Source organism: Microtus ochrogaster, chromosome 7 (assembly GCF_000317375.1).
Source record: "Microtus ochrogaster isolate Prairie Vole_2 chromosome 7, MicOch1.0, whole genome shotgun sequence".
NCBI classification, from domain to species: Eukaryota; Metazoa; Chordata; class Mammalia; order Rodentia; family Cricetidae; genus Microtus; species Microtus ochrogaster.
This window is the reverse complement of record NC_022014.1, coordinates 21,507,172-21,518,446: the sequence shown is the minus strand read 5'-3', so window position 1 is coordinate 21,518,446 and position 11,275 is coordinate 21,507,172. Positions and strand designations below refer to the sequence as shown.

The window sequence follows — 11,275 nt, the reverse complement described above, 5'->3', positions numbered from 1 at the left end:
TGTAGACCAGGCTGGTCTCGAACTCACAGAAATCCGCCTGCCTCTGCCTCCCGAGTGCTGGGATTAAAGGCGTGCGCCACCACCGCCCGGCTGGAAAAAATTTTAATTCGAATATTTATAATATTCATGTTCTAAACTACGAATCTTTATTATTGAGTTCTTTATATATTCTAGACAGAGTCTACTTAAAATACAAAACCAGAGACCCGAAAATGGGGATGGAGATTGCTCAGTGGTTAAAAACATTGGTTGTTCCTCCAGAGGTCTTGAATTTGGTTATAAGACTCATATTGGGTGTTTCACAACCACCTGTTAGCTCTAGCTTCAGAGAATTCAGGCTCTCTTCTGGTGTCTGAAAATATACTTACACTGTGGCACACACAAATAAAATTTTTAAAATATTAATTTTTTTTTGTGGTGGGAGATAGGGTCTCATTATGCAGCCCTGGCTAGACTGGAACTAAGTAGATCAGGCTGGCTCAGATTCACACCTGTCTTTGACACCTGAGTGCTGAGATTAAAAGTGTCCAGCTCCACATACAGCTTTAAAACAACAAAAACAACCAACACAGGATGGGAATGGTTTGAAACCATCCTGATCCATACAATGAGATTCAGGAAAGCCAGGGCTACAAAGAAAGACCCTATCTAAACAACAACAGAACATGTTCAACATCAGTAAACTGAAAATGAAAACCACTCCACAAAATTGAGACTGAATAACCAAAATATCAAGATAACAGTCATTTTCACAAAGGTAAAGAAATTAAGTCCTGTGGGGGGAGTGGGAGGGAAATGGGAGGATGGGAGGAGGTGGAAATTTTAAATAAATTAATTAATTAAAAAAAGAAATTAAGTCTTTAACTACTGGTGGGAATGAAAACAGCAGTTGCTGGACTTCCAGTTAAATTATTCCTCAAAAATTTAAACATAGAAGTGTCATAGGTATCTGAAATTCTACCCTTAAAGCACATATATACTCAAAACTGAAAAATGGACTTGTGCTCTAACACAATATTCCAAAGTACAGCAATTTATATCAACTGGTTATGTATTTTGAACTAAAATGCAGGCTCTGAACCTTGGTCTTTCTGACCTATGAAGGCTGTCTTCCTCTTTCTCAAATGGCTTTCTCTAAAAGTTTGAAATTGTATGCTGTTCTTAGTAGCATATTCTATCTGGCTAGGACATGAATCATTTCCTTTGCCCAGCATATCTACGATGCATACTCTACCCACCCATAAGTGACTTAGTAGCATCTAAGATAACTATATAGTTTTGCATTGGTTATTTAAGTCCTTGTGTTCGAACAATCAAAATTTACATAATAAAAATATCAAAATATAATGAGATAATGGCAATCCTGACATGCCAAAAAGAAGAATGTTTCCTTTGAAAAAAAAAATGAAAATAAAGCCGGGCAGTGGTGGCGCACGCCTTTAATCCCTGCACTTGGGAGGCAGAGGCAGGTGGATCTCTTTGAGTTCGAGACCAGCTTGGTCTACAAGAGATAGTTCCAGGACAGGCTCCAAAACCACAGAGAAACCCTGTCTCAAAAATAAAAACAAACAAACAAAAAAAAAAAATAAAAAAAAAAAAAAAAAAAAAAAAAAAAAGGAAAATAATCCAGGCACCTGAAAGAGAGAAGCAGATAGATCTCTGTAAATGCAAGGCCAGTCTGGTCTACACTGAAAGTTTCAGGGTAGCCAGGGCTTCACAGAGAAAACAAAGTAACAAAAGGGAATGCAAAAGATGGCTCACTGGCAATAGCACTCACAACACAAAGTATTATAATGAGTGTAAAGAGGAGCAGAGTATGGATCCCCAGAAAACTAACACCATACATACTACGTAGATTTGATGGTCCAACTATAAGTCCAACTCTGGAAGGAGATAAGATCACTGGAGCAAGTTAGCTAACAAGAAGCCCTAAGAGTGAGCTCTGGATTAACCCTGCTTAGACAAATGAAATAAAAGAGAATCTAGGATGAATCCTAATATGCTGATGACATCCGCACCCACACATATGTAAAAACATGCACCACATGCATACACACACACACTCGTACACATGTGTGCACACACAAAATGGAAAAAGAAAAATATGATAAAGAAATTTCTAACTTGGGAGCTAGAGAGAAACATCAATAGATAAGAACTCTTACTACTCTTGTAAAACCCGGTTTGGTTCCCAGCACCCATCCACATCAGACATCTTACAACCACCAGGTTGTATCCAGGTCCAGAGGATCTGATCCGCTCTTCTGGCCTGAATGGGAGGAAGTGGCCAAAGGCCTTAAATTATAACACTTGGAAAGCAGGGGCAGGCGGATCTCATTGAGTTCAAGGTCAGTCTGGTCTAGAAAGTGGGTTCTAGGACAACCAGGACTGTTACACAGAGAAACCCTATCTTGGGGGAAAAAAAATCTCAGCTGTGTGGTGGTGGTGTATACTTTTAATCCCAGCACTCAGAAGGCAGAAGCAGGCAGATCTCTGCAAGTTCAAAGTCAGCCTGGACTACATAGTGAGTTCTGGAACAGTCATGGCTATGTAAAGAGACCTTGTCTCAAAAACAACGAAGTTATACTGATGCTGCTAAAACTCTACAGTAAGAACAAGATTTCTATTATAAAATTATAAAGGGAGCTAAAGAGATGACTCAGTGGTTAAGAGAACTAGCTGTTCTTCCAAAGGATCTGGGTTCAATTTCCAGCACCCACACAGTAGCTCACAACTACATGTGACTCCAGTTCCAGGGGATCTGATACCCTCACACAGATACATATGGAGGCAAAATGCCAATGCATATTTTAAAAAAAAAATTATCAGGAAGTGAAATGTATGCTAGTTGCCATACCTCAAAATGCAAAAGTTATGGCCACAGGGAATGAAAAGTATTGAAATATTTAGCTCAGACATTAAATTTTTTTTTTCATTTTTGGGGTTTTTCGTGAAAGGGTTTCTCTGTGGCTTTGGAGCCTGTCCTAGAACTAGCTCTTGTAGATCAAGCTGGCTTCGAACACACAGAGATCCACCTGCCTCTACCTCCCAAGTCCTGGAATTAAAGGTGAGCGCCACCACCACCTGGTGAGACATTAAATTATAAGGTTCAGTATTATCTTCAGTTTTAAGTATCGGGAGGGGGATTCTAGACTATATACTCTGAGGATGTATATATGAAAGCTATATAGAGAAGTTTTAAATTTGTCTCTTCCTCAGAAGGTTCAATAATTTTAGTCTATAAAGTGAACTGATAATAGAGGAAAAGGGGAAGGGACAAGGCATACGAATTATTAATGTGTACATGCAGGAGACATACACAAAGTAAAAAAACTCAAAAGGACCATATGGTTGACCTTGAAATAGCATACTACCCTACAGAATGAAGGTCCTGAAGCTTCTGAGGATGATGACAACAAGCAGACTATGAGAGGCTAAAGAGACTACAGTAAGGCGAGCAAGACTGTCATATTAAGCTGTCAAGTCTTCTAAGGATAGCATCTCAGTGTCATTCCTATGTCTGCAGAATAATTAACATAAATCTTGCCAGAAGATATATTTAGGGTGGTTTATTTTTATTCCCCTAAACTATTATCTTGGTAAAATATTTGGATTTTTGTCCTTGGTTGCAAGCAACCTCCAGAAGAGCTACATTGGTGAATAATAAGAGAGACTTTTTTATTTACAGCAAACCACTTTCAACCACACCTGAGGTGTTTTGAGGAAAGAACATGGATAATAACAGGATTGGAGGGAAGGATGGTTCTCAGGGAAACCAATCCTGAGTCAGAAAAGTGGAACTGGCATTACACACCAAATTCTCACCTGGGGAGAAAGGAAAGCAGCTGAAGGTAAAATTAATCACTAACAGCCAATAACATACTAATCACCTTATGTAATGAATAACAACCCCAGAAGACTAGGGATGATGAGGAAGATAAGCGCAAACATCCAATGGCCAAGAAACTGACATACTCCATGTACACAAAAGCTCCTGTTCCAAATAGGATTCTAGGGCTCAATCTTTTGTTGTATCATTTAAAATAAAATCTTAAAAGTTGCACTTAATTATATCCAAGGAAAGGGTTGAAGGATCCCAACTCCATAGTTAATCAAAATACAAGCTAGAGCTTTTAACTGGCATCTCAAAATAGGAGGCATTCTTATACGACTGGGCCTAGATTACATTATATCTCCAGGTAGTTTTGAAGTAAGATTGAATTAGAGGACAACCAAATGATATCAGCTGCAATAAGTCATTGCTTGCATAATGCATGTCGACATATGTGGTATAAAAAGCAATATGAGCCGGGCGATAATGGCGCATGACTTTAATCCCAGCACTCGGGAAGCAGAGGCAGGCGGATCTCTGTGAATTCGAGACCAGCCTGATCTACAGAGCAAGTTCCAGGACAGGCTCCAAAGCCACAGAGAAACCCTGTCTCGAAAATCAAAAACAAAAAAAAAAAAAAAAAAAAAAAAAAAAAAGCAATATGAGAGCAGGGATTATTTTCTTAGCAAACTTCTTATCTTTTTAACATCTTTTACTCCAACATCACTGACGTCAAACCTTTAACTCACAAAATATACTGCTCCAAAGCTCCCATGGCCAATTTCTCTTAGATCTGTGAAGAGCTTTTCCGGATCTTCTTTGAAGAAGAGCTCTGCAATTTCAGGGTCCTTTAGACTGCCTGCTCTGTTAGTTGATGGCATCCTGCTGAGCAGTCAGCTGTCTGATTCTAATTTTATACTGCTATCCCAATGCCTGGTTCATCTGTATGAATGAAGCCACGCTGACATGAACTAGGAAAAGAAAAAAAAAGAAAAGTTAAAAGTTGCTAAGAATAATTAAAAGATAATTTGTAGTTATTATCTATAAAATTATATCTACAATGTTAGGGAACAGTGCAGTCTTCTATTGCATTATAAGCTCATCACAATCACCTGTGGCACTTTAAAAGCACAGCATTCCACAACACAGTCCATTTCAATGTTAGGCGCAACTTTAAACCATGGGAGACTTTCTACTACTAAAATTATCCAATTCTGACAAAGTTAGAAGAAGAGACAATTAACAGACTATTAAAAACATACATAATATATATAACCCACCAAAAGTAGCGACACATTCCTTTAAACCCTGCATTTGGGAGGCAGTGGCCTAAAGACCTCTGTGACTTCCAGATCAGCCAGGGCTACCTACTGAGACATAGTCTCGTAACATAAACAAAACAGGTGCTGGAGAGATAACTTATTAGTTAAGTACATATACTGCTCTTCCAGATGACCTGAATTGATTAAGTACTGAGCAACTTAGAAAACTTCTAAAAAAAACAGTAGATTCCTTGGAGGTTCTGCTACCAATTCCTTTATATGAGATTATCTACCACTTAAAGATGGTTGTCATAATTGAGATAGGCTTAAGAACCTGGGTTCTGGGATAAAACTGGCTGAATAGGGGGCTGGAGAAATGGTTGAGAGCACTGATTGCTCTTTCGGAGGTCCTGAATTCAATTCCCAGCACCCACATGGTGGCTCACAACAACCTATATTGAGATCTGGTGCCCTCTTCTGGCCTAGAGGCATACATGCAGGCAGAACACTGCATGCATAAATAAATCTTTTTTAAAAAAAAAAAGGCTAAATATAAATCCCAACAGTATTCAGACACTGTCTCCTTTATTTTCAAAGTATAAAGAAAAAAACCTACTTTATAGTTATGAAGGTTACATGAGTTACTGTGTTTAAGTTCAGACTACTACTCTATCATAGTAAGTACTATAACAAATGTCAGGGTTTTTTTTTTTTTTTTAGTTCACTTAATTTCAGGAATTAAAATTGGAGTGTATTTCATTAGATTTCTAGGGGGAAAAGTGCCATCCAATTCTTCCTATGCTTTTTTTTTATAACTTCTAAGCCAATCTTATTTTACTGAAATATTAGAATCAATTAAAAAGTTTAATTTCGCCGGGCAGTGGTAGCGCACGCCATTAATCCCAGCACTCGGGAGGCAGAGTCAGGTGGATCTCTGTGAATTCGAGACCAGCCTGGTCTACAAGAGCTAGTTCCAGGACAGGCTCCAAAACCACAGAGAAACCCTGTCTCGAAAAAAAAAAAAAAAAAGTTTAATTTCTAAGTTTTATGTGTATTTACATTTTGCCTGTGAGGCACAATACTGGGAATCAAACCTGCATCCCCTAGAAAAAGCAGTAAGTATTCTAAAATGTTGAACCATCTCTCCAGCCCCAAAAGAACTAACATTAGTTCTTAACAGAAAATACATGTCTTTTGTATCTCACTGTAGCAACACCACACTGTAATAAAAAATGTGTGTGTGTGTATAGATATAGATGGAGGTGTGTGTGTGCATATATATATATACTTATTTTTTTTTGGTTTTTCGAGACGGGATTTCTCTGTAGCTTTAGAGGTTGTCCTGGAACTAGCTCTTGTAGACCAGGCTGGCCTCGAACTCACAGAGATTCACCTACCTCTGCCTCCCGAGTGCTGGGATTAAAGGCGTGCGCCACCACTGCCCGGCTATATATATACTTATATATCCACGCACATCTATCCATACATACATACATACATACATACATACATACATAAAATAAAGAAACTGTCTTGGCCTGTGATAGGGCAGAAGAACAGAGGTAGGACTGAATGCTGGGAGAAAGGAGGCGGAGTCAAGAAGAAGCCATGGAGCCACTGCTGGAGACAGATAGGCTAGAACCTTGCCATTAAGCCATGAGCCTCGTGGTAAAATATAAAATAATGAAAATGGCTTAAATTAGGATGTAAAAGCTAACCAATAAGAAGTTAGAGCTAATAAGCCAAGCAGTGATCTAATTAATACAGTTTCTATGTGGTTATTTCGGAAGTCTGGGCAGTCAGGAACTCACAAGAGGCCTCCTACAACAATGAAGAGTGTTAATTTGAGTCCTATTTTTTCTAACATGTATTTAAAATGTGTGTGTGTGTATAAAAATAGAAAAAAAATTTATGTACACACACATGGCCAAGGCATCTCAAACTCACGGCAGCCTTCTTGACTCAGTCTTCTGAGTACTGGGGTTACAGGCAAGTACCATTATACCCCAATTCTAGTTTTAATAAACATTCAAAGCTAGTTGTAGCGGGGCAGTGGTGGCGCACGCCTTTAATCCCAGCACTCAGGAGGCGGAGGCAGGCGGATCTCTGTGAGTTCGAGGCCAGCCTGGTCTACAAGAGCTAGTTCCAGGACAGGAACCAAAAAAACTACAGAGAAACCCTGTCTTGAAAAATTAAAAACAAAAAAAAAGCCAGTTGTAGTACACATGCCTATACTTCCAGCACTCAGAAGGATGAGGACAGGAAGATACAGAGTTCATCCTTACTTACATAGCAAGCTTGAAGACACCACCACCAAACCACATATACAATCTTTTTCTTTTTTTTCTTTCTGAGACAGTGTCTTACTGTAAAGTCCTAGGTGGCCTACAACTTGCTATGTAGATCAGACTGGCCTCAAACTCACAGAGATCTGTCTGCACCTGTCTCCCAAACGCTGGGATTATAATCTTCTAAAAAAACTAGAAGAAGCTGGAGAGATGGGTTTAGTAATCAGGAGTCCATACTACTATAGCAGAGGACCTTAGTTCAGGTCCAACATCCATATCGGGTGGCTTGCAAATGCCTGTAACTCCAGTTCCAGAGTTATCTGACATCCTTTTCTGGCTTCCACAGGTTCTTGCACACATGTGGTACACATATTTTCAACCATATAAATAAAATCTTTCTAAACTATATTAACTTAATTCAAGAGTTTCAAATATGAGTTTTTACAGTTAAGTAACTTCAACATTTCCCTAACACAGCCAGGTATTTGACCAAATAAGCCAAAAGCAACAGAATTAGAAGACAATCAGAATATATTCAGTATTACTTAAAGAATGTTTCTTGAATCAACAGTGATGATATCATAGTATTTCATCTTTTATGAATCTTCAAATTTTCATAAAAGGGACATTATTGCCCCTAAGCAACTGATTATAAGGTCTATAAATCAAGATTCTGGTCTGGAATCTTGACAACAGCCAACTGAAGTCAAATGCTTGGTCCCTTGAGAGAAAAAAATGGAGTCTTTTATACACAAAATTGACAGAGAGTACTACCTACTGTATCTTTTCCTCAACATATGGATATACAAAGAAGCATGCATATTAATAATTACAATATTAAATGCAAACAGCAAAGGTCATCAACAGGATGAGCAAATATATGACTTACACTCAAAACCTTTAAATTATTTGACAACTAACTCAATCATTTAAACATAATTATAAGTTTAGGGTTGGAATTAGACGATTATTTGGCTTTAAAAGGTCAAATATCCTTTCTCAAAAATAACAAGATCAATTAATGTTGAGAAATAAATCATTAATACTCTGAAGCATCTGCCTAATATTTCAAATGGAAATGAAGGACAAAAATGAAAAACAAAGATACTACTATTCAAAGTATCACTGGGTCCAAAAGTGATGTTGCTTGCCTGAATTATCCGCACTTGAGCAAGAGGATCCACAAGCTGGGGGCTAACTTACAGCAAACCACCATTAGACACAAACACAATCTCTAAATTCTTGGCAAATATCATAAAAACTTTAATTGGTGTATTGATAAAGATAAAAATACTGTCAGGTTGTAGTGGCGCAAGCCTTTAATCCCAGCACTGGGAGGCAGAGGCAGAAGGATCTCTGAGAGCGAGGTCAGCCTGGTCTACAAAGGGATTCCAGGACAGACAGAAGTATTACACTGTTTCAAGTGTGATACTTTTGGGGGGGAAGGGGAATTAGAATAAAAATACTATCTTTCAAAAAACGAGGTAAGGAAGATTGAATAATAATCATTTATATAAATACAGAAAATTATCTCCATACACAGATAACTTATGGAAAAAACAGAATTTATTCAAAAAATCCTTCCTAACTTCCAAATATTTATTTTACAAAGGTTTGTACTACTTCTATTTTTTTAAGTTTTATTTATTAATGCATGTGAGATGTGTGTAAGAGTGCAGGTAAGCAGAGAGGCATGTGCTACAAATCATGACAAGACGTGTGGAAGTCAGAGGATAACTTTCAACTTTCAGAAGTTGGTCTTCCATGAGAGAGTTAAAGGGATCAAACTCAGGTTTGTATAGAACTTTTACAATGAGCCATCTCAAAGGCCCGTCTAGTCTTATTTTCTCTAGTCCTTCTGTCCACATTCTTTTTTGCTACATTAATATTTATAAAGTGCAAATTAAGGTAAGGAAACAAAAAAAGAATCAAAGAATCACTTGTGGGTTTTTTGTTTGTTTGTTTTACTTCTCTTTTTTAAAAACGGGGTTTCACTGCTGCCTTAATTGTCTAGAACTCAAACTCACAGATTTATCATCCATGCCTCTGCCTCCTGAGCACTGAGATTAAAAGGAGGAACCATCAAGCCCAGCAAGTTGTTGATGACAGGATGTTGTATCCACCAGAACTAGAACTGCAAACAGTTGAGACACAGGTACTGTGAGCTGAATTACAGTCCTCTCCAAAAACTCCAAGTACTCTTAACCACTAAACTATCTCTCCAGACCCAGGCTGATAATTTTTGATATAATCACATCAGAAAAAAACTATTTTCCTCACTTCAAAAAGTTGTCACTGCCCTTGATTCAATTTCTGAGCTGTCTCAAAAGTCTAAAAGAAAATAAACAAAACAACTGATAAAAGGGCTTGCTTCTGAGGAAGACTGTTGAGGAACAGAGTGGTGTGAAAAGAATGTGCCTGGATCAAAGCATGCAGAAGTACAGTGGTGGAGTACTTTTAAGGCCTTGGATTCAAACCAAAAACAAAAAGTGAAGTGGGGTCAATTTGCTTTTCTTCCTGGCTTTTTAGAAGGAGATATAAGTTATTATTAAATCCTCAAAATCTGGGGGCTGGACTGATGGCAGTTCACAGCTGTCCATAGCTCCAGTTCCAGGGGATCTGGCATCCTCACACAGACATAAATACAGGCAAAACCCCAACGTATATAAAAAAATAATAATAATAAATCTTTAAAAAAAATTTTAAAGGCTTAAAATATTCTGTGCAATAGGAATTTCTTTGTTATTCTGGAGTCTAGTCTACAGCCAAAGATTAATCAGTAATTACTTATAAAATCAATAACCTGAAATCTCAATAAAAACTGTCCATAAAAGCACTAGTGAATTTCCTGGTTGATAGGGGTGATGATTCCTAACCAAGGACTGAAGGTAACAGGTATCTATGTTTGAAATCCTTCTAGAACTTGCCCTATGTGAAGTGAACTCTGGTGAGGTTAATTCCAATTTGTATTCTTTGTAATAAAACTGTACCAGTAAGTACAGTGCTTTCCTGGATCCTCTAAGTTGCTCTGGAAGGGTCAAGAGGATCTCCCAAATTACAGACAGATGGTCACTTTCAGACATCCACCCCCACAAAAAAAAAAAAAAAAAAAAAAAAAAAAAAAAAAAAAAAAAAAAAAAAAAACCTACAGCTTGCTTTTGAAGAACAATTTAAGTATATGCCCTAGGGGTATATTATAACATTAAATAAGCACTCTATTGAGCTATAGTATCAATTTAAGATCGCGCCCCCACTCTATGTATTGTGTGAACATTCATGTTCAAGCAGAGATTAGTTTGTCATGGTATGCTTGGAGGTCAGAGGACAACTTTCAGGAGTCACTTATCTCCTCCCTCAATGGGATTTGGGGGTTTTATAGAGCAAAGCAAGCACTTTTCACCCACTGAACCATCTCCCAGGACACCACGCCCTTTTAAAGCTGCAATTCCGGTGCTAACTTTAGTCAGTTAACATTAGGATTGAATTATTTCACACAAAAGAGAGATGGGGAGGAAAAGAGAAACATTTAGCCTGGTGGTGGTAGCAAAAGCCTTTAAATCCCAGCATTGAGGCAGAGACAAGCGGATCTCTCTGAGTTCGAGACCAACCCGGTCTATAGAGGACAGCCAAGTGTAAGTCTGTCTCAAAAAAAATAGAGGGGGCTGGAGAGATGGTTCAGTGGTTAAGAGCACTGGCTGCTCTTCCAGAGGTCCTGAATTCAATTCCCAGCAACCACACAGTGGCTCACAACCATCTGTAATGAGATCTGGCGCCCTCCTCTGGCGTGTGGGCATACATGGAGGCAGAATGTTGCATACATAATAAATAAATAAATAAATAAATAAATAAATAAATAAATAAATAAATCTTTAAAAAAATAATAAAAATATATA

General features: G+C 38.0%; 1 protein-coding gene across 1 annotated transcript in view; it reads right to left on the bottom strand.

Moving 5' to 3' along the window:
• Taok1 (TAO kinase 1) overlaps nucleotides 1-11,275 on the bottom strand; it is a 97,225-nt gene that overhangs the window by 66,366 nt on the left and 19,584 nt on the right. The window contains exon 2 of the mRNA XM_026780057.1: nucleotides 4,582-4,803. Coding sequence (XP_026635858.1) covers nucleotides 4,582-4,713 — 132 coding nt within the window. The 5' untranslated portion in view covers nucleotides 4,714-4,803. The remainder of the gene's footprint in view (nucleotides 1-4,581; nucleotides 4,804-11,275) is intronic.